This window comes from Halichoeres trimaculatus, unplaced genomic scaffold (assembly GCF_033239565.1).
Source record: "Halichoeres trimaculatus isolate MK-OKI-2021-1 unplaced genomic scaffold, fHalTri1.1 fHalTri1_scaffold_2, whole genome shotgun sequence".
Taxonomy (NCBI): domain Eukaryota; kingdom Metazoa; phylum Chordata; class Actinopteri; order Labriformes; family Labridae; genus Halichoeres; species Halichoeres trimaculatus.
The window spans coordinates 18,623,163-18,646,248 of NW_027437180.1; the positions used below are offsets into that span (position 1 = coordinate 18,623,163).

General features: G+C 40.9%; 1 protein-coding gene across 14 annotated transcripts in view; it reads left to right on the forward strand.

Moving 5' to 3' along the window:
* Window positions 1–23,086, forward strand: part of cacna1ab (calcium channel, voltage-dependent, P/Q type, alpha 1A subunit, b) — a 201,441-nt gene that overhangs the window by 157,111 nt on the left and 21,244 nt on the right. For 8 of the 14 annotated variants that reach the window (XM_074665510.1, XM_074665511.1, XM_074665515.1 and 5 more), the window contains exons 34-44: window positions 3,472–3,588; window positions 4,408–4,473; window positions 4,816–4,913; window positions 6,556–6,706; window positions 6,872–6,999; window positions 7,548–7,644; window positions 15,399–15,504; window positions 15,859–15,966; window positions 18,010–18,113; window positions 21,101–21,222; window positions 22,520–22,655. In XM_074665510.1, the coding sequence (XP_074521611.1) occupies window positions 3,472–3,588; window positions 4,408–4,473; window positions 4,816–4,913; window positions 6,556–6,706; window positions 6,872–6,999; window positions 7,548–7,644; window positions 15,399–15,504; window positions 15,859–15,966; window positions 18,010–18,113; window positions 21,101–21,222; window positions 22,520–22,655 (1,233 nt within the window). Of the gene's footprint in view, window positions 1–3,471; window positions 3,589–4,407; window positions 4,474–4,815; window positions 4,914–6,555; window positions 6,707–6,871; window positions 7,000–7,547; window positions 7,645–10,826; window positions 10,924–15,398; window positions 15,505–15,858; window positions 15,967–18,009; window positions 18,114–21,100; window positions 21,223–22,519; window positions 22,656–23,086 lie in introns of all 14 variants that reach the window. The other 6 variants (XM_074665513.1, XM_074665517.1, XM_074665508.1 and 3 more) reach the window with 5 other exon arrangements.

A 23,086-nucleotide genomic window follows, 5' to 3' on the forward strand; every position in this document is an offset into this window, starting at 1 on the left:
TGTGTGAACTGATCATTTCAGACATCTGTTTGATTCTCTGCCGGCTTGTGGCAGCTAATCTGGTGGTTGAGAACACCTGATCTCTGCTGCTCAAGCTAGATAATGAGATGAAAATGTCGAGTGATCACACAGTGACAATGGCAGGTTGCTTTGTTAAAGAGGTATCTTCTGCACCCTGGTTTAGTGGAAGGGTACTACATTTATCAGAACAAGGAATGGAAACTTCCTCAAAACTAAAAAATTATACAAGACTTGGTTATGCTGCTGACAAACTGCTGCAAGAAAAAAAAGCAGCCAATTGATCAAACGAGGGACAGAGAGATCTTCCAACACAATATAAGCACTGCCTTACTTGTAACAATACACTGATTGGCAGCTATTCTTCAGGAAAAAAAGGAATTTTGTAGGAAATTTGTTTATGCAAGTCAGAAATCCTGCAACAGTTTGCGAGGAATTGTCATTTAATTTCTGGAAAAGCTGTATAGAACTGCAATATCTTTTCTTTTTTACATTTTTTTAAATACAAAACCATGGTTAATCAACACAGACATCAGGGAAAAACAGTTCTCTTGTAGATTAAGACCTTGGACATGAGTAATAATATAGTCTCATATGATAAGAAAATCCACGGTAGAATATTGAATTTACTTGAAAAAAAATCCTTCTGTAAATGTGAGATAACTTTCTGGAGTTAGTGTTTTTTTAAACACTGAATCAAAACTGTTGTCTTCATAAAAATGTCCGACTATTCTGTGTTCAGTTTCCAGAAATTATTATAAACCATGGAGTCAGCTCCTGTCAAGTTCTGACCATTACAGGTGTTTGGTGTTTTGGAGTTAAAAGTGACCATGCTAATTGCTAACTGCTACGCTGAACATTTCCGTGATTGTAGGCTGAGGGTCACTAGTTAACAGGGTCACACTTTAAACCAAAACACCGGTGACTGCCAATATTCTAAATCCAGTTTTTACTTTAAATCTTAAATGCAAAATTTGGTTTCTAGCTGAGTTTATGAGAGTCATTTAACATCCATTAAATAGTTGTTAGTTATGTAGCAAGTGCGTTTTTGGTGGTTACACCATCACGTCACTTGATGTTCTGCTGGCATCAAAGAGAAGTTGATTCACTGTATCTGTTGTTGTTTGACCTGAACTTGTGTTTCACAGCCTCTTTAATGAAACCCATAATGATTCCGTCTTCCTCTTCTATCTCTTTACATGCTTTCTTTAAACCTCTCTACTTTGTTGGCGCCCTTCGCCCACTCCCCCCCTCCTCCTCCTCCTCTGATAAAAATCCATCCAATCAAAATGCACTATGAAATCCTTCATCGTGTTCTCCATCCGTGCTGCGCCATGACATGTGGTGGTGGTGCTGTGATGATGATGATGATGATAATGATGGTGATGGTGTGTGTTTTGCCCCATGTCCCTGCCCAACAACACACACGACCAACCCCTCTTGAAAAACTGTCTCCCACTCACTCACTGTGTACTTCAACTTACCGAAAATGTCTTTAAAAACCTCCCACCCCATTCATCCTTCTACATCTTCAAACATGTAGAATCCGGTTGGTTTGTAATTTATCTCTCAAAGCTTTCTGCTGCATCCTCATTGGTCATGTGTGCCCATTCCTTACCCCCAATCATTCCCTCCCCCCTGACCTATTTAACCCTTCTACCAAGTGCATGCGCTTTCTGGATGATGATGATCTTTTAGATTTTTGTCCTGGTTGACATATACAGCTTTACTTTTCAGTGACTCATAGTTAAATGACAAAACACATAAAAAACTTTTAAATCATTTATTCAGTTTGATACATGACCTTACCTTGTTCTATATTTAACATTCATCACAAAGTTTGTTATTTCAGACAGGATCATGATTAAGAATATGGACAGCCCAGCAGTTATTGCTGTCTTCTCTCAATGTGGCCCATTGTTTGCAATAAAGGACATCCGGCCATGCCTTTCTTTTACGAGCACAAATCAGAAGTTTGGTGAGCACTTTTGGAGGCCGAATGGACCTGCCATAGGCCTTCATCATAGACTGTTATAGCCATTGACCAAGCTTGTATCAAAAATCTTCTGACGCCAAAATCAAGTCTTGTACTTTTTGGCATCTCACGTTGGAGACCAGTTTAAGTTTCAGTCAGCTATGACGTTAATGACAGGTTAACAGCGAAATCTATTTCATTAGTGAGGTCAAATCTAAAGAATGTTTGTTACTCTTCTGGAGTTTCAGGATCCCATGTAGACAATTTCCTTGTCATACAAATAAAAATGTATGGCTTCTGCTGGATATGAAGAGGTTTGATCAGATGTGATCAAACACTTTTAGTGCAGATATTTAGGGGAATGTTTGAATCATTTTATTTTATGCTTGGCCACCCTGGCGCCCACTTGTCTGCATGTGGGTTAGTTCTTTCTTCAAAATGTTTGCTGCTGTGCAAAAAACTATGCCTGCAATGAGGTTGTTTGCCAGTCCCTCCTTTCACCCACCCCCCACCCACCCTACCCCTCCATACTCCTCACTTGCCTTGCCTGTCAGCCACACAATGTGAGGATGTCTTTAAAGGAGTCTGGCTGGTATGCATTACATAACTTTATCTGAAAAAGCACAAAAAGAAGCATTCAAAATGAATCCGTATCAAGACCACAGTGCCATAGTGTGTCAGGGCTAAATGCTGGTAAATATGCAAGAACTTCCAGTTATGTTTTTATGTTACCATTTGAACTTTTCAACCAGTAACTCACTTTTTTCGACAAGTCCTCCCCTCCTCAACTCACTCACACACCAATCCTCAAAAAAAGTTCAACACAAATGTGAAACCCAAAGAGTCAGTCTAATTCACACACACAATGGTTACTGTTGTATGAACAAGAATCCCCCAAATTTGGCCCAGTTTAAAGTTTGAAGTGTCAAATTTAGACCTCGCAAAGCCATGCTCCAGTGTGTGTGTGTGTGTGTGTGTGTGTGTGTGTGTGTGTGTGTGTGTGTGTGTGTGTGTGTGTGTGTGTGTGTGTGTGTGTGTGTGTGTGTGTGTGTGTGTGTGTGTTTCTGGGTCGACAGGTGTGGTCGACAGGCACAGTGCACCGTGCTCCATTTTGTGTGGCCTGCTTGCCCCCCAGAGATCAGTGCATTTGGTTCTATTAAAAGAAAAAAAAAAAACTGAAAAAAAAATTCTGCTTTACCAGATTGGATGATGAACTTTAGACTTTTTAATTTCTGTATTTCTTTTTCCAACTCTTTTTGTTATTTCTTTTTTGTCTTTTGACCTTTTCTCTGTCTTTTTCTCATTTGTACTTCTATCCAACACAAGAAATTATGTTGGTTTAGTTGGGATAGACGCCCTTCCCCGGTTCTCTTTCTACTACTGTTGTTTTTGTTTTGTTTTGGTTTTGATTTTGTGTTTTTTAGTGGAAGGTGTTTTTTCTCACAGAAACTAACTTTTTTTCTTTTACTCTGCTATAGAATAATTTCATCAACTTGAGCTTCCTGAGGCTGTTTAGAGCAGCTCGCCTCATCAAGCTCCTGAGACAAGGAGAAACTATCCGCATCCTCCTGTGGACCTTCGTCCAGTCCTTCAAGGTATTCAGTCATAAACAAACAAACATAATGTAAATATAAATCAAATGTCATGGCAGTGGAAATTATATATTTCCAAAAGTTATTTCGATGGTATTTTCTCAGGTAACCAATTGTTCCCTCAAGTGTTGCCTTCTAGCTTAGATTCTATATTTGACTCTGATAAATTGGTCAAAATGGTGTGTAAGTATAACGCAGCCCACGTTTTAGACACAAAAATGTATGAAAAATGTGCCACACACATGTATTACCAAACATGGTTTATGCAACCTGTCCACACCTAGATCTGCACTGAACACATTTTTGTGTCGTCAGCATATAAAATAATATACATATGCTTCTTTTAAAATCCAATGCAAGCCAGTGATGTAAGTAAGGAATAAAAGAGGCCTGTGTTATACCACACTGTATGTTATTAAAGGACGGGTGAGACATAAGATGAGCCCAAATCATAATTGAAATGCACTTCTAAGGTGACTTAACTTTTTGCCCCCTTACATTCAAGACCAAAGAAATATCCAAAATTAAGCCCCAAGTTTGAAAGGTTTTTAAGCGACAAACAAATAATTTCAGCTTTTATTTTGTAACTGACATAAAGAACAATGTATGTTTCTTTTTGCTCTGAATTACTAATTCTCTTGTTGATATTCCCTGTTTTAGTTAATGATTTCCATTATCTATACCAGAGCTTGTGTGAACTTTGGTATTATTCATACAAAATAATTTAAACTTCCCTGTAAAAGATATATTCTTCCAAATAGTCAGTCATGCCTTACCACAGGCTTTAACAGGAATATTTCCTGACTCTGTCATCTCTGGTAGGCTCTGCCGTACGTGTGCCTGCTCATTGCCATGCTCTTCTTCATCTACGCTATCATTGGCATGCAGGTAAGTGAGGCTTACCTCTCTTTTAACTTCCAATATGTTTTAATATTTGTAAGATTTTTTTTAGGATAAAAAAGGTTTGGGGCTGTGAGGCTTACTCATAGAATCAACCAGGTAAAAAAAAGTAGAATTATTCCATTAATACGTCATATAATTTTATTGTCTGTATTCGTAGTAGAAATGTTTAAGTAGAGATCTGTAGCAAAAGTAAAGAAAAGACTGAGGTATTTCAAGCTAAATAGCTGTTTAAAACCAACATATTGTATTTCACCCATTGTGACTACATTGTTTAACTTGATCATTTAAGTAAAGTCTTCTTTGACCTGCTTCTGTTTTTGTGTGTAGTTATTTGGGAATCTGGCACTAGATGAGTCGAGGGAGAGTGCCATCAACGATCATAATAACTTCAGAACCTTCATCATGGCCCTCATGCTGCTGTTCAGGTGAGTCTGTCATTTACCCACAATGCTACTGTTGCAGAGGGTTTGCTAATTATATTTTGAAAATCACCAGGTAAAGGTAAATGTGGGCAGATGTTAAATGTTCATCTGTGAGGAAAAAGACAGAGCAAGTTTCTCCAAACATGAATGAGTAATATAGTAAATACTAAATGGAAAGCACATTTTACTTACAAAGCACTTTTCAAATTCTGAGACAAGCCTGTACTTCCTGTATCTGCACACCCTTCTGTGTACACGCTGCGCTCCATGTGTGTTATTGAAGAATAAGGGTCGATCTTAAATGTACACCTTAGCCCTTGGTTTTGTATGTTTACGTCTAGTGAAGGGGTATCCCAATTCTTGGTGAGGTTAAGAGGAAGGGCGACCCAACCCATGAAACAATTCACATAAAATCAAACGGTACCATGTTTCAGTACCTAGATGCATCCTTGTAACTGAGAGGGAGCAGGAGAGTGGGGATTTTCCATGCCGGACTTATTTAGAAATTAATATGTTAAATTGGAAAACTTTGAGATTTTATTATTGAACAAATTAAGATTTATTACCACATTGATACACATAAAAGTACCAAAAATTGGTACCATGGATATCCGATACCAATTGCCAGGTACGGGGCATCGGTATCATATAGCTTCATGTGTGAAAGGTACCCATCCCTAGTTTTGTATTACTCTCAAAAACATTAAACAATTAAGATGCATTGAATTCCTGATTTCTGTATACTGTGGCTGGGATGTGGCTTCCCTTTTTGACAAAAAAGGCTGGTCTTAATTACAACTTTTTGGTTGTTTGTACAATGAATTGCCTGTTTTTTCTTTCTACTTGACTGAAAACACTGCTTGTTACATTTTCTGGTCGCCATAACAGTATAAAAAAATCAGGGGCCCTGTTGCTGTCAGGCTGTCAAGTTTGTGCGATTAAAATTGCAGAAAAAAACTCATCCCCATTGATCTTTAAGAGAACGGGAGTAAACATAAAGCTGAGCTTCAGCTTCTGTCGAAGAATGATGCTAAAAATACCTGACTGACGCGACAAGAGGAGGGTTAATGATCAGCAGAATCATGAATGCAAGCGAATCCACAGCATCCAAGCACATCATCAATCAGCTTTTCCCAGAAGATGATCAGGAAGAAGGGAAGAGAAATGTATATTTTAATGAGTGACAGGAGGAAGAAGACTAAAGTCAGGGTGAATTTATAGGCTAAAACAAATTAAAATCTGGGCACCTTATGAAAGTTAGTGATCACATCTAAAGCTTGATACAAAGGAAAATGGCCGCTGTGAGACAGTGGTTAAAAGAAACAGGGTGTTTCTTTTTTACTTTATGAAGTGTTCTTTGAGGGCATTTTTGCACCTTTGGGTAGGAAAGCTAAGGAGAGACGGACAATGTGGGGTGTAAAAAGTGGGATAAGACTTGCACACAATGGCAATGTCTGGGAGTTGAACCAGAATCTGCATTTGATGAAGACTGTGGCCACCATACACAGGGTGCGCACCGTTCAGTCAGCAGCACACCTCCTCTGTTTCATTTGGTGAATGCCTCCAGTTGATGCCTTGTTCAAGTTTCAGTATGGTACCAGCATGTCTCACTTATTTGTGCCTGTATCTGTGTACTCTCATTCAGGAGCGCTACGGGTGAGGCATGGCATGACATCATGTTGGCTTGCCTGGGGGGTAAAAAATGCGACCCAGACTCAGGGAACACCGAACCCGAATGTGGCAGCACCTTCGCCTACACCTATTTTGTCTCCTTCATCTTCCTCTGCTCTTTCTTGGTAAGTAGAAAGAAAGATAATTAATCAGCTATTATAATTTATTTGTATTTTAAAGTTTATCCAAATTACTTTGATAAAATGTTGCAGAATGTCAAATAAAGCCACTTTTTAAACATTTTTGGACAGAGCCATTCTCTGAATCTGTGTACCTCGTCCTCATTCCAGATGCTGAATCTTTTTGTGGCTGTCATCATGGACAACTTTGAGTACCTGACTAGGGACTCATCTATCCTGGGGCCGCATCATCTGGACGAGTATGTAAGGATATGGGCGGAGTACGACCCTGCAGCTTGGTGAGTGGCGCGCACACAGAAACATAAAGCACTTACAAAGCAGAAATACACACTGGAGGTAGTAGATACACAGACATGCAGACAGTATCCTTCACAGTTAGCACAAACATTTTTAATGTAACATTTTAAGACATTTCTTTCAACTGTTAACCCCCCTGACTTTCTCTCCTGGCCCAAACTGGGGCAAGAGCTGGACAGATATTGAATCAAGATCTACATGGAGAGATGATCTACATCATAGATGAAGTTAAAAGGCAGAAAAAGCTGGCCTGTTTGAGCAGAGCTTCCTCTCTTCCTTTCAACCTCTGTCTTCAATGTGAATTACACAAATGTTATCCTTTCCTTTCCTCTGCTCCTCTCTGTTAAGAGTGTTTGCTAAACCTCCCTTTCTTGGTGTAAATAAATGCCCTTTTTTCTTTTCCTTTTTTCTTTCTTTTCTTACTTCTTATCTCCTGTTTCATCACTCTCCCTTCTCTTTACTTCTTTCTCTTTCTCTGTCTATTCTGTGTCCCCCCACCTAACCTCCCCTCCTTGTATTTTTCTTGCAGCGGGCGCATACATTATAAGGATATGTACAGTTTATTGCGAGTTATCTCCCCTCCCCTGGGCCTTGGCAAGAAATGCCCACATAGGGTGGCCTGCAAGGTTTGGACCAAACCCCTAAAGCACAAACTTTAAACGCAACCTGCTCGCCTTTAAAAGACTGGAATGAATGTCGCTCTTAATCACAAACAAATTCTTTCCTGATTCAACTTGTTCTTTTGTTTGGTTTGACTCTTGTGTTTGGGTTTGCATTATTCATTTGTTTTAAACTCATTCCACCATTGAATCATACTTTTGGGGGATGGTTTTCTGTTGCATTCTGATGATGAGAATGAGAATGTTTCGGACAATGCAGAAATGCACACACACACACACACTCTAGTACGCACTCTCACACACACACACCAGTAGTGGTGTGTGAAGCATGAGGTGGTACACTGCACTTGCTGTTGTCTTCTGACTGAGCGCTGGGAAAATGACACTGATGTGTTTACTTTTGATTCAGTGTTAAATGTTAACATCAAAGTCGAGACTCAGCCATTGTCTTTTATTTACGCTTGCTGTCTAATTTTTGCCTGGGCAGAAAATGGTAGAGCAATGTGCATTGTTCTTGTTTGAGTCGGGTTTTTCGGTGAGGAAGGTGGGTTACTTTAGTGCAGAGGCATATGCAGAGAGGGCTTGGTCTGAACGCTGACACCAGGCCCATGGCTGCTAGAGGACGGCCAGTGTCTTTCCAGCCATGTGGCATCAAGGCTCAACGCCCTGTTGTCTTTGATTATCAGACATCGCACAGAAAATCTGCTGATGAAGACAAATTAAAACAGCTGATATCAATTACTGTTGTGTTAAGTCGCAATAAAAACTGCAGATTCTTTTTTCTCCATGACACATGTTTGTGAAACACTGTGCTCAGCAGTAGGCAGTATCTCATTTTCCATTTTAAAGCCACTATGTGTAGATTTTTATGTGGTTTCACAATCACATTACAATCTAAGTCCTTGATTGCAATCCAACTCTGTTGTTTGGAGACTTTTGTAGGAAAGCGTAGGGTTTGTTAAAATCACATTTTCAAAAAAGTTTCTGTTTACTGTTCCAGTGATGGATTTGAATAGGCCTATAGTATTTTAATATTAAAACAAAAACAAAGCAATCACTCGAAGAACCAGCTCTAGCATGAGTTAAAGAGCAGCTACACACAACTTTTTGAAAACAACTCAAGTGTCATCCACAAATGACGTAATGGGCGTAGCAGTTATCAGCAGCACCTTCAGAGTCTTGAAAGCAAAGGTAACTCTTTCTAGAAAAAGATTCGCAAGAAGGAAGGTTTTTTGGGGGAATTTCAAAAAGTAATAATTTTTAACTCTACACATAGTGTCTTTAAAACTTAGGTTTAAATATTTTATTTGGCCTGTTACACGCTCCTTTTGGAGAGTGCTTACACACATGTAAAAGTCAGTACATGGTTACGTATGTTTAACCTGTTTTATGATTTTCCTTAAACTTGCAGCAACATAAAATACTTCATCTTACTTTTATCAATTTTTATGTAAAAAATCAAATAAAAAATTAAACCATTGTGGCTTCTCAGCCTCGAAGGATTTTCTGTTATTTATATCATGAGGATATTTATCTTCATACTTAGGATTCTCTCTTTTTCTGGTCCTTGGTTTAAGTCAAGTTGCAGTCTCTGATCATTGGTTTCCCTGTGTGTGTATTTGTTAGCAGACAGCTTGAGATGCCCACATGTTTGTGATGGCATACATTCAATGGAGAATGTAACAGGCCTTATGGTATCAGCTGATATTCCCAGTTACCTTAAAGACGGTTGTAATAAGGCCAAACCTGCTCTGTTTGTGACTCTGGTGAATGGAGAAAGAAGTAAAGGGGCAGGGTGTGTGTGTGGTTTGGGGCAGGGACTGTGGACATAGGTATTGTGTCCATCAGATACCTCTTTATCACTTACCGGGTCTTTGGATGCTTATTGAGAAGTATTGATCAGGACATCTATGTTTGCTTTACTGATGTCAGGTAATTTAACTAGCATTGCCAGGCTTTGGCCTGCACTTTTAAAAAGCTCAGTTCGCCCTTATCATAAAATAACACACATTCAATCTTAACATTAGATAGTGCAGTTTCATCTGAAGAGCACATGGATTTATCGCACTCATTCTGCAGACACAACTGAAAGAGGCCTCAAAATGATGTGGTAATAAATGGTGTCTGGCTCATTTCTCTGATCCAATAATTAAAAGAACAAAGACAAAAGTGAATTTGCCAAAAGATGATGGTTATATGACATGAAATTTGTGAAAAGAAAGGGCTGGGTTTGTTTTTATCTAATTATTCTGGCTTATTAAAAGAATCAACAAAACAGAAAAGAGAAAAATGAAAGCATAAAACACTAACAGCTGACTTTTAATATCAGACCACCAAATATGAGTCAACAGGCTCATTTGCTTTTCAGGAGGGAGTCTGATAACTGAATTCGAATGACATCCATTTTATATCTAAAACCCGATGTTTTCTTCAGTGAAACTTAAAATTAAAGTTATTTATAAAAGAGCGTTTTTGTGATGAGTGGGAACTGACCTTTTTGAGACCAAAGCCTCGCTCTTAGCTCTGCTAGGCTATGCCAGCTCTTCCCATGAGCGTCCGGAGGCGCAGATGTGAGCAGAGGTTCCTGGTGGACACGCAGCCTCAGTTACAGACTGCATTGACTTGCCATTGTGACTCACTTCAATCTCTGCAGTGGTGCTTTTCTTTGCCTGCTAGAAGCCCCGCTGCCAGTTCTATTCGAGCGGCGAAAAAATCCCAAACCCCCTTTTCACCTCGCATAGAACGGTATCTCAACAACTAACTGAACTAAATAACACCTCCTCCAACCTTCCTCTCCTTCCTTTCCTTTCCCTTACTGTATGATAAACCAGACTAGAATCCATGTGAAACACTCCCTCTTTCTACCTCTCTTTGTCCTTTTTTCTCTCACCAAAGCAACCACATATCCACAACGATCAAAAAATAACCTCTGTGTATTTGTTTCCCTCCCTCTTCCTCTTTTGTTGGTTTCTTTATTTTTGCTCCTCATGTCTCCTCTTCCAAACACACCTCTGTGCGTCCCCCCTCTCCCCCTACTCCTCATTGTTTTCTTTTGTTCGTTTACACGTCGTCCGTCTTCGTTTGTTCTGTCGGTTGTTTGCGTGGGTGTGTGTGTGTGTGTATGGGTCCAACATGTGAATGCATGTGTGTGTGATGTCTGCGTGGGTGTGTTTGTGTGGCCACCCCAGCGGCCGGATCAGTTACACAGACATGTATCAGATGCTAAGACACATGTGTCCGCCGCTAGGCCTCGGGAAGAGGTGTCCCGCCCGGGTCGCCTATAAGGTAGACTCGCTCCCCACCTTACCCCTCCACCCCCCTCAACCACCACCTCCACCTTCTTCTGTCCTCCCCTTTTCCCATCATTCACTTTCTCTCCCTCTCTCCCTCCAGTCTCCGTCCTACAAACCTCCCCATCGCTGGGGAGGAAGACCTCCTCTCTTTCATCTCCTCTCCCCGTCTCTGTCCTCCTGCCCTCCTCTCCTTCACCTCCCTACTCCTCCCTTCCAGCGGTGTTCTCCTCATTGTCTGTTAGTGGTGGTTGTGGTGGTGAGCGCTGTCCTCTCTTCTCTCTCTCCGACCGCGGGGATGGAGGGATGGGCTTTTGTCGTGCAGTGAAGTGAAGTGATAGTGGAGTGCTAGTCAATCCTTTCTTTGATTTCTTCCCGTCAGGCCGCAGGAGTAAGAGAACGGAGGAGACTTTGCCAGTCCTTCTGCAACCTGCACGGACGCATGCACATGAAATATACAGACACACCAAAGATCCAGTTAGTTTCCATTTCTCTGGATCACATCTAAGAAAATTGGCTTTTTTATAGTTTTGAAATTCAAATGTTTTATCTTGCAGCATGTGAGTCAACTATTAATTAAGATCTTTATCATCACAAAGTAAAAAAATAACAGGTTTCAAAAGCTGTAAAAGCTGAAACAATTTGGATGAGTAATCTTTACTGAACCACAATTTCTCTTTCTCTTTGGAAGTAAAATTATTGTATATGCTGTTAATGCTCTAAAGACAGCTACTTACTGACAGTCTTTGTTCATTTTTAGGTAGAAATTTTGATGCTAAGTAAGTCTTATTGTGGAAATCTGAAGTAGAAGCAAGCATAGAAACTTGGAATTCAATATGATTAGATGAGTCAAATTGATAAAGTGCACTTCTTTGCTTACGATGCAGGTACAGAAGGACCGGAAAGGTTGTCTGTTCTCAGTCCTCTGCGTCTCTTATTCCTGTGGATGGCACTTTAGTGCACACATACACATGCCCACATCTCCATACACAATCAAGAGAAGTTCTGCCTCTTTTTATCTAGATGCTTTTTTTTTTTTTGACATACAGTGGCACTTCAGTGTCTTTGGTTTCTGTTTTGGTTTCTCCACCAGGGTAAAGATTTGGGTTTAGTATTTCAGCATCAGCTGTTGTTTTGTCTTGTTCACTCTTCTCTCGACCTCAGTAGTGTCACAATCTTTGTATCATCTCTATCAATCTCTTCCAAAGTAACATCCGGATTCAATAAAATAGTTTCAGCAAAGAGTTACTTTTATTAACATGATTATGTTTGAAGTGCCAAAATGTTTTGAAAAGTAGCACCACACAGGCAAAGAGCCTGTAGTGGCTCTAAAGCCTTAACAAACAGTGCTGTCCTCTCCTTTTGGTTTTAAAACTGACCTACACTGACTTTTGAGCTTAAAGAGGATTTTTGAAGTGTGGTTTAATGTAGCACTTTCAATAATATTTGGATCAACCACTTGTAAAAACAGCTGAACTACTCCTTTACCTGCAGGTTGATGATCATTGACAACACTAAATTTCACTGCAGACCTCAGACAGTCCTGGTTTTAACTCCCTACCACTAGTATCTGCTAATAAACCATTACAGTTGCCCAAACATCCTGCATCCTCCTTGCTAATGATGCTGGTTCTCTGGCTCTTAAGAACAGGAAATGAGATAAGAACAAGAAATTGTATGCATGCAGCTACTACAAACTGTTCTTACTTTGCCTAAAATGTGTCCCCAAGACGGGAAGAAAAATTGGCATAAAAAAATTAGAGTTAATCTCAGGTTAGACCATGTATACCAATCCTTCTTTGACTAGTTGTGAAAACTTTCCTTTGTGCTGCACTTTTGTTGAATCCAGATGTCAATTGTCTTTCACCTGTCCTTTTTTTCTTTCTTAAAAAGTTTCCTCTTTTGCCTCGTGCTTTGCTATCTTCTCTCTGTCTTTTTCAAAGTCTTTGCATTATTTCTCACCTGTCAAATTTCTCTCTATCTGTCATTCCTCTGATGTCTTCCAAGTCCACCCATAGACCATCAGCATCCATCTTCATCCCTTCACCTATCAGTTCATCTCAGCCAGCTCTGTCTCTAGCCTACCTCTCTTCTTAGCTCTCTCTTTTCTTTTTTGTGATACTGTGAATACTGGCAGTGGCCCCATCACATACTTCAGCCATCAAAGCCTCTAGTGTTCATTGAGTTAATTTCACAGTAATATGTCCATCCATGGACCTTTTGAGGTTAGAAAGTCTCCTTTTTTTGTCAGAGCGGACAAAGGGGAAGGTTAGACATCTTCAACCTTTATGACACTGATCACTCTTAGAGCATATGATCTTCTCTTTGGTGGACCCTTTGCCTCACCCTCTCTGGGAAAAGTAGTTTTGATAAATGTGCATTACTCGGAAACGTTGTTCCTTGAACTGACCTCTTCTTAGCAAACTAATGTCAGTGTTGTTTTTAGTCCTTGTCTTTCTCTTGTGTCTTGTTCTGTAGTTTTCAGCCTTTCTTCTTTCTTTCCTCTCTATCTACAAAGACACTACCTTTCCTCTTTTATAAACTGACCCACAATCCCTCGAATCTTCTTTACACTTTCAGTGTTTCACCACCTTCCTCTCCCTCCTCATTTTCAACCCTTCCCTTTTTATCTGTAACTACATCTCATGACCGAGCCTAGAGTCGCCTACCTTAGCTTAGCTCAACTGACTGCTGTTCCCACCCCGTGCCCCTCTTTAGAAACCCCCCTCCCCTTACCCTTACGCTAAGTTAAGTCTGGTTGATTAAAAACAATCACAGAAAGAAACGGCAGTCATCTCTTTTTGATCTTCTTTATGATTTTTCTTCTTTCAGGGAATGCCACAACTCTAATCCTTTCTAACTCTGACAACCCCTAGAGACACTGCACCCGTTTGGCATTGAGAGAGATCTTGACTTGATAAGAATACCACCATCGCTGACAAATTTGACTTTGATCAAGTGAACCAAATTGTGTATAGCAAAAAAAAAGAACATAATAAATGAATATTAGGATCAATCCAGTTGGATTGAGGATACTCTCTTTGCGCGGATGCACGGCTGCTTGTATTGTGAAAGTGGATTTTGAGGGAGGTCCAGGGGTAGTGGGTTGGGTAGATGGGAAATTTTTAATTTGAAATAATAGGAGTGAAGTAAAGGCATGTTGCATGCTCCGTGTGTCTGGGCTTGTGGGATTCCAGGGGGTGTTGTGTGTAATGTTGCATGCTATCCTCGTACTCCCTGTCGCATGGCTATGGGCAACATCAAGCCTGCTTGTCTGCCTGTTGCCTGCCGAGCGCTGTGGATGTTGGCCAATGCCCTTCGCCACCTGCATACCTGGCTTTGGGCATGCCTGACACTCTCACACACTCAGGAACACACGAGCACGTACACAACCTCACAGTCATCGTACTGCTGTGCTTGCGATTGTTGGTGCCCAACGCTCATGTTCGTAGGTAAATTCGATGGATTCCAACTGGTCTGGATAGGAACGGCAAGCGGCTCCAGTTGGCCCAGCTTGTTCCGTTCTATCCGCAGGTTTCTCCATTGGTTTTACCTGGTATAGACGTGTTAAGACAGGGAACCTCCTTTTGGGTTGGGGGGAGCTCTATAGTAGATGCCAAAGTAACATTTGACAACAGCAGTCTCCTGAAAAATGGCACAATTACTCCACTGATACTGTTACTGTTTTCCAGTTGACCTATTTTGTCTCCAAAGGACTCCAATTAAGTGCCCTTAATTGCAGTCTGAAAATACCTCTGTGTAAGTGGGGACTGGGTGGGATGTTGGGGTTGGAGTGGGGTGGGTGGTTGGTGTATGTTTACTGTTATATATTTATATCTATGTGTGTAACAAGAAGGATGTGTAAATGCGCCACTGCATTCACACATTTAGGGAACATGGGCACAGGTTGGGTCGGAGGTCATTCTGGCTCCGATTGTTCTTCCTTGTGGTTCTCGGCTCTCACAGTTGCTTAGCAGCAGATGGCCCTCATTGGATAGTTGTGCTGTCTCGTAGAGTATCATTGGAAAAAACAGGAGATGCAAGGATTCATCCGTCCTTTTTTAAGAAAATACCTTTGCTCTTAAAAATACCAAAGATAAACTGGAAGTGGACTCAGCACCTGAGGTCACATTGTAAGCACATTTTCATGAGAGGACTTAAATCTAAACACCTCAAGCTAAGGTTCACCAACTTGACCAATAAAATCCATGAGACTAGTTGGACTTGAAAGAATCATAGTGACACTTCACACCATTCTTTCCTTTAACCTTAGTTTTTCTCGGGAAATCTCAAATGAAGTCACTGAATTGTCAATGAATTCAGTCCATCTTTAATTGGCTGTTGTCTATGGAGCTCTCTCAACCCGGCCCCCAACCCCTTACCCCACCCCCTCCCTGGAGGTTCAGGCTAGTCAGACAAAGCAAGGGCAAGTACCTTTCTCATCCTCTCATCCTAACTGGCTCTCCACAGAGGCTGCTGCGCATGGATCTACCAGTTGCTGAAGATAACACAGTGCATTTTAACTCCACCCTCATGGCTCTGATCAGGACAGCACTGGATATAAAGATTGCCAAGGGTATGCCCCTGAAGTATTATAAACCCTGTACACTTCCTGTTCAGATGAGTTTCTGTTGATATTCCTGGGTATGACTTTGACCAAATTTCTTTCAATACCTCTCAAAAAACTCTTGGTTTTAGTGGCAAATGTGAAAGAACACTGTCTCTTATTCTGACACTAACATATTACTCTTTGTTTTGGGTGAATGTGTGCATGCTTGAATGGCTAAATCTATTTCCTTTGGTCTACCTTCTGTTGTGTACTTTCTGTGCCCTGTTTAATTTGTGTGGGATGTTTGCACTTGGGCTGTCCCAAATGTTTGATTGTGGTGTGTGTGTGTGTGTGGGCACTCTGGGTTGCTGGGCTACCCAGGTGGTGCAGACAAGCACCAGATGGATGCAGAGCTCCGAAAGGAGATGATGGCTATTTGGCCAAACTTATCACAGAAGACACTGGATCTGCTGGTTACACCACACAAGGGTAAGTTGGAGGAAAAACTGTGCATAGTGGTGTTTCTGTGTCCGATCACCAATTCACCAAGAGGACAGCTTCCACCAACCAGTGTCATTCACTGCTTAGCATCTCCTGATCAGGTCACTTCAAGAGAGGCATACTGTACGAACACTGACACATGAACATAATTTTCAGACCCTGTACCTCAAGCATCTCCCTATGGCAGTTGACAAGAAGAGACATTTCAAAAAGTAGTGACTAGTTCTCATGAATGGGCTTCAAGATTTATAGTCTGCGGGGATTTGTCTCAAATACTAGTGATTCACTGGCCAATCATAGTGAATCATGCTACTCCAGTGACTCATTGCACACATCCCTGTACAATCAGTAGATTTTACAAGTAAAGCAACAAAAAAATTATCCTTGCCAAAAACACGATGAAGTGTGTTTGTCTGGAGGTCAAGAAAGTTAAATGTTTGCAGTTAGTAAAGTATTTGTTATTAAGTTGAGTGACATGTATTGTTGCTCATCTAATGCTATACAAGAACAGGCATTGTTTGCTATCAAACACAAGGATGGTTGAAACCCACATGTCCTCAAAAAAGTGCAAAACTAACTTTGCTTAACAAACTTAGTTTAGACCAACAGTGAGATGGCATAGCCCTGCATTGTCTGAACAGAACATTTTTCCCAGTGGCTTTATCAAAGAGACAGCCCAAAATACCACTGGTTGCCATTTATAACCAATTACCTTTCACGTGAGTTCTGTGCCACACATACACCACAAGCACACCAACACACATTTACAGACACAAAACACATCAGAATGGAAGCTATAGTGCACACGACTGCACTGCTGATCAGTCCTGGTATCAGGGGGTGCCTACTATAGAAGATCCTCTATAGAAGTCTTTTCACTACAGGAAGAATTATGCAAGCAAACCATTTAATACATTTAAGCCTTTACATTTGCATACAGTAATCATAATGAGTACATATTTTATTGTAAAACTGTTAAGATTTAGAGCATTTCAATGATTTTGAGTATGAACTAGCATCTTTATGCATGTTTAAAAAATGACTGCCAAGTTATTTGGCGAAAGGCATGGCATCGAGGTAAAAGATATGCACTGACATGTCTTATTGCCAAAAAATAAAATGAGAGAATAAGATATGTTTTGCCATATCTTATCACATGTTGGTACCGTTGTTTAATGCTGGATAACATGTAGACACACCACTTTGAAAAGGACACCTCTCAGAGAAACAAAAAACAAGGCTCAGTATTTTTCTGATTTTAAATGTTAACTGTTTCTCATCCAAACTCTGGGGATGTGTCCGGAGTTTTTAGAAAAAAATTGAGCTTCTGTTTTCCGGAGATCATTTATTTGAGGTGTCAGAGGTTCTCATAGTGGTGTGGCTACTCTGTCCTTTCTCTAGTACTAAGATAAAATATATAAAGGCCTTGATAAGGTTAGATAATAGTGAATGAGGGAATGTTTGATGACTATTTTCAAGTAAAGCATCTGCCTGTGAAAAGACTGATGGCTTTGTTGTGTAAATAACTGTATGGTCTTCTTAAATTCTATTTGTTGTACATCAGCCGGTGAACTCAGCTCTGTTTCATCTAAAGCTTCTTTTGGAAAGTTTGGAAAGTGGTTACCAATGTTGCATTAAGATTGCAAAGAGCATTTTAGTCTCTATATACTTTCCAATATGTTTTTGTCCCTTTATGTTCTAACTGGAATGCACTGTCGCACTCTTGTATTTGGCAATAGTAGTATTTTCTTGAAAGTTTGTTTAAAGTTCTGTTGTGAACTTTTGAGATTAAAACAAACAAATAACATTCAGCTAAAAATATGTTACTTTGAGACTTAGGTTAGTTCCTACATGGGTAGAGATGAGACAGGATTGATCAAACTGCTGGTGTATTTTGCATGCTATTAAGAATATCTCTGTCAGTGATTTGTGTTTCAATCTGTGTCTTGTCCCCCACTCCCATACCCCCCACAGCTCAGGGTCTCATCCCACCCCGGTCTAATCTTGCAGGTTAACTTGTCATTTTTTCAGCAGCCACAGACTTGACAGTGGGCAAAATCTACGCAGCCATGATGATCATGGAATACTACCGGCAGAGCAAGACGAAAAAGATGCAGGCCCTGCGAGAGGAACAGGTAGACTCTATCCCAGAGAAATGCTTTGAATGCCAGAAGCCCTCCTTGTTCCTATATCCTCTACTCCCTTCTATAGGCCCTCTCAAGAACTGCCCCTTGTGCTTGGACTGAATTTTTCCCTTTCCCTGGATTTAAAAGCATAAGAACCATGTCTTATACATTTAAATCCTATTTCAACTTCGAGCTACACTTTCAAAGAAACCCTTTCCTCCCTGTCAGCTTGCACTGCTCCCTTACAAGCATGTTTCCTGAAATCTAGGTACTTTCTTCAGCTCCTTGTTGCTCCCTACGCCAGACTTATACTTTGGAGTTTGCTTGCTAACCAGCTGTTAACTTTCTCTGGCTAGTTAGCAACTTTTCCCTTTCCTGCTGCTCTGACTTTTTATGCCTTTTCACCATGAGCTGTTAGAATATGGTGATGAGGCGTAAGTTCGACCAAGGTTTCCTGATTGACAGCTTTTGCTTTTTGTTGTTGGTAACATTCTGAACAACAATGATGATGATGATGATGATGATACCACATGGCCTTACCCTCTTGTTCCTTGCTGGAACATTGATCTTTCCCTCCTGTCAAGGAATGCCTTTGAGATGCACTCGCTCCCGCTGTCCACGTTGAGAACACGTGCGGACATCTCTCCACTCACGCAATCTCTCCTGTTCACTACAGCAAATCAGTGAGAGCCATTTGCTTTTGACCTTAAATGTTGTATCACACAACAAGCACTTTTTGCTAAACCTAAGCATCATTTCCAAATCAGTTCCCTTAAATTGCATCTCAGAGCGAAGGACTGCTTTGGTGGATGGAGAGTATGTCAGTTTTTATCCTACCCAACACTATACCCCTAAAAACACAGTATGTGTTGGTGTGTTCCTGAATGCTGTCATCCCGTTGGACTGAATGGACAGGTCCACACAGGCTCCCTCAACATAAGCAGTACACTTTATCTACTGCCAGTCTGTGTGTAGGTGTGTGCCTGTTTGTCCACTGTCTCTGTTGTGTCTCATGTCATCCTTTCTATCCTCAACCTTTTCCTGTCTTTTCTCATTGCGTACAACTGTCAAGGAAAAATCCACCCAGTAAGAGCACAGAAGAAAATCCTTCAGATCATTGTTTTGGTCCAAAATCAGATTACTATTTAGTATATGTGTGTTTAAAGGTGGATGGTATCCGTTATCTGTTTTTGTGATGATTATTCTGGACAGAGAAACTGTGTAAAACTGTGTTAACCTATCTGGGTACAAAAATGTCAATCAAAGAAGAGTTTTACAGAAGAAATGAACCACAACATGACTGCTGATCTCACGTGTCTGAAAGCCAGGCGGTGGACTTTTCTTTAAACTCCTCATCTTACTGCGTATTCACCAACTTCTGTTATTGTTCTCTTCAGTGTTTTAATGTGTCTCGGGTATTGTGTCTCTCGTCTGTCATTATTTCCTCTGTTGTCTGCACTCCTGTCTGGTCATATTGTCTCTGTACTTTTGATGCTCTTCTTTTTATCCCTCCAGGAGGAGAAGAGACCTTGACTTATCATGCTCTCGCCATTTGGTCAATCCAGGTCGATTGTCACCAAGTTGCTCTAACATAACATTATTCTCTCCCATATTTGTTCATGAATCTGTCTGTCTGTCTGTCTCTCTGTCTGCTGTGTTTGGCTGGTGGGATGTTGAGTAGGGGTTCCTGTGACCAGTGGGTCTGTATGTAGTCAGATAATCACAGGGCTATTCATTGATGCTAAGCTACTGCTGAAACATCCTTCATTAAACCTGCACCTATGATTGTTTTCATCATATTCCAACCAAGTGCTTGTGCCTTGTCAGGATCTATCTCTTGAGCTTACTGGTGCCAAAACAAACAGCTCAAAGATGAATCTGTGGCATTTATCATAACAGGGTTAGGCAAACTTTCACTGTTGTCTCTCAGTGATTATTTATTAAATGTTGAGCTGTCAGTTAATATGATGCCTGACAGCTGTCTTGTAGGACTGGAGTTGAATTGAGACTTTTTCAAACCAGGAATTAATATTTCAGAGTCTCATGTCAACTACTATTTTTTTCCTCAACCCTTGTTTGCATAACAGATATAAATCTGTTGATACACCAGCCAACTTCAGCTTATCACTAATACATTGATACATTGAAATTAAAAAATGTAAAAACTTCGAGTTTGGCCTCATCTGCTCTGCCAAAGTCTCTTTTCTCACCTTTGCCAGGCACATCAGTATTATGTCTAAAAGTATGTCTGTTTAGTAAAGGTATCACAGTTTTTTTAATGAAAGTTGTAACCAGGCAAGTCATCTGTCAGCAGTTCAGCCTGATGTGTCAGAGGAGGTGTGGACAAGAATCTGTCTCTGAACACACCTCCTTCAGCCTCTAGCTTCCTGGCTGCGGAGGGACATGACAGTGACTGTAGCAGTCATAAACCATCACCTTTACCCTTGAGAGGACTCCATCACTAAGGATCCCAGGGGAGGAGAGCTGCCTGACCTCTGACCTGATGAAAGCAGGAACTGATTTATTTGACTGGGTCAGGGTCAGATGGCACATTACTCAAAAAATCTTCCTTTGTGAAGATTGTTTAGGGATGGTCTTTGAGTACAATGTCTGTTTTGATGATGTGTTCCATAGTGTAAGTACAGTTATCTGGTCAAAGACCTGTGATTTAAGATATAAAATGCCTAAGGTAGTAGTTTCTCTCTGACACAGATCTGAGATCAGCATTCTCCCACTGAACATCAACCCAAAGAGAAAAAAAAAAAGTCATACCATCTAAAAGTCACCACCCCCTCAAAGTAACATCCTGCGTGGTGAGCAGATCTCAAATCAGTGTTCTGGCAGGGAACTCTACCTTGGATACCCACAGCCATGTGCTTGCTGATGGCGCCCCCATGTGGGTGCATGCTGCGAGTGCATCCTGTGTTTGTGTCTTGTGTTTGCCCCCTGAGTGTGCCTGATACCAGCCTGCAGGCCATGTCGTGTATCTCACACAGAACCGAACGCCATTAATGTTTCAGCGCATGGAGCCGCCCTCTGAGGGAGGGGGCACGGATGGCCAGGGAGGCCAAGGACTGAACGGCCTCCCCAGCACCCAGCCAGACAACCTCAACAGCATGTGAGTAAACTGGGCACCTGTAGGTGGTGAGCAGACTTACAAGGGACACAAGGAAACATATCTTCAAATGTATGCACTTCAAGTACTGTCCCACCCTCTGTCTACGGTTATCTCTACAAACTGGACTCAAAAAAAGGACAAAGATGTGTTAAAACTAAAACTAAAGTACCTTTTAGGGCATAATATTTGTTCAGAGTTGAGTTTTGTGGTTGCAGCAAATGGTATTCTTTGACCTCCGCTGCCTTAGGCTGTATATTTTGCTTGATTTGCGTTGAAAATCGACAACATCTTTTGTCCACTGCAGCAGACAGCAGTCACTTACAATCAGAACATCAAATCCTATGGATGGGATACAAATATATTCAATTTATTTGATTTAATTTGATTTGATCTGTTGCACAATCACTCTTGAATCTAAATAAAATTAGGGGGAATAATAGCTGTTTTGTTTATTTACATGCATGCTTTAATATTTGATAATTACTGGATTCCAAAAGATCATTTTCCAGGACAAATTTTTTCTGCTAAGTCATTTAAAGGTAGGGTCTGCAGGAATTTTCGTTACTTGTTAGTAAACACAAATTCAAACTGGTCACCCCCCTCTTGGATTAGTGCCAGCAGCAGCGCACACCCACTGCCTCTAAACCGAGCTATGTGAACACACTCACTAGCCTAGCAACTGCCTGTAGCATCGCGTTTCTCCCTGTGACTCTAGAGCCGAGCACCTGACTTGGCATGTTAGCAAAAGCTAATTACAAGTATTTGACACACACCTGCTCAGCAGAAAGCCAACTCATGTGGCTCTTCATCCTGAGCTGCTCTCCAAGGTCCTGAAAGCAAGTGAAAGTTGAGCCAAGCATCACCCTCATTTTGTAAAAAGCTTTATCTGTTCGGTGTTTTGTTTCACTCTGTTGTGTTACGTCCACTATCTTAGCTGCTTAGGATAGCTTCCTCAGCTCGTTAATCAGCACCCAAGTCACTTGCACACTGGGCTGTGATTGGCTGAGGTAACCATGCTTACTCTCTGCCCAGAAATGTCCCGATGCAACTGAAACACCAACATACAGGATGAGGAAAGTGTTGAGGCAGACGGAGATGCTGACACACATGTATAGAGGCCCAGAAGTGAAGGTTTAGTAGGATTTTTCCTGTAAAGGTTGACATTTCATTTATTAAGGAAAAACCTGCAGACTGTACCTGTAACCATACAACACTTGATAAGTCTGAGATATGTCAGAAATATTTGTGGACTTCTTGATTTGTAACCTCCTGACTTGTGTGTATGTTTGGGCCCCAGACCTCCAGAGGGGGGCATGACTGAGAGCCAATCGTGGGTGACGGCAAAAGCTCAGGAAATGTTCCAGAAGACCGGTAACTGGAGCCCTGACAGACCCTACCCCGATGATCTCCATGACAACCATCACAACCCACAGGTAGGATGAGCATACAAACATACATGGTTCCACTTGAATTCAACACTGGTAGATGAGTATATTCAACATGCCATAAGGCTGAATGCTTCATCAGCTGTAATTCCAGTTAAGAAACTGGTGGGAAACATTCCTCGGGATTCCTGCTTCTGCACTGCGTTCATTATGAAAAGATAAAGATAAACAAAAAAAGTGGGGAAATAAAAGCATTGTTAGGCCAACATTTAAAGGCCAGTAGCTGAGTGAAAAACAGACAACCAGTCTCCTTCAGGTAAGTGTTTATTTCAAGTAACCTTCACTGATTCACACCTTGCCTCAAAGGTGATTAGTTGTGTTTGGGGGATTAAAGAAACTCACAGAACTTTCTCCAGTTTCCCTGTCACTAATATGAAGTTGTTTAGTTATTTAGCAGTAGTGGACGGAGCTCCCAAGGC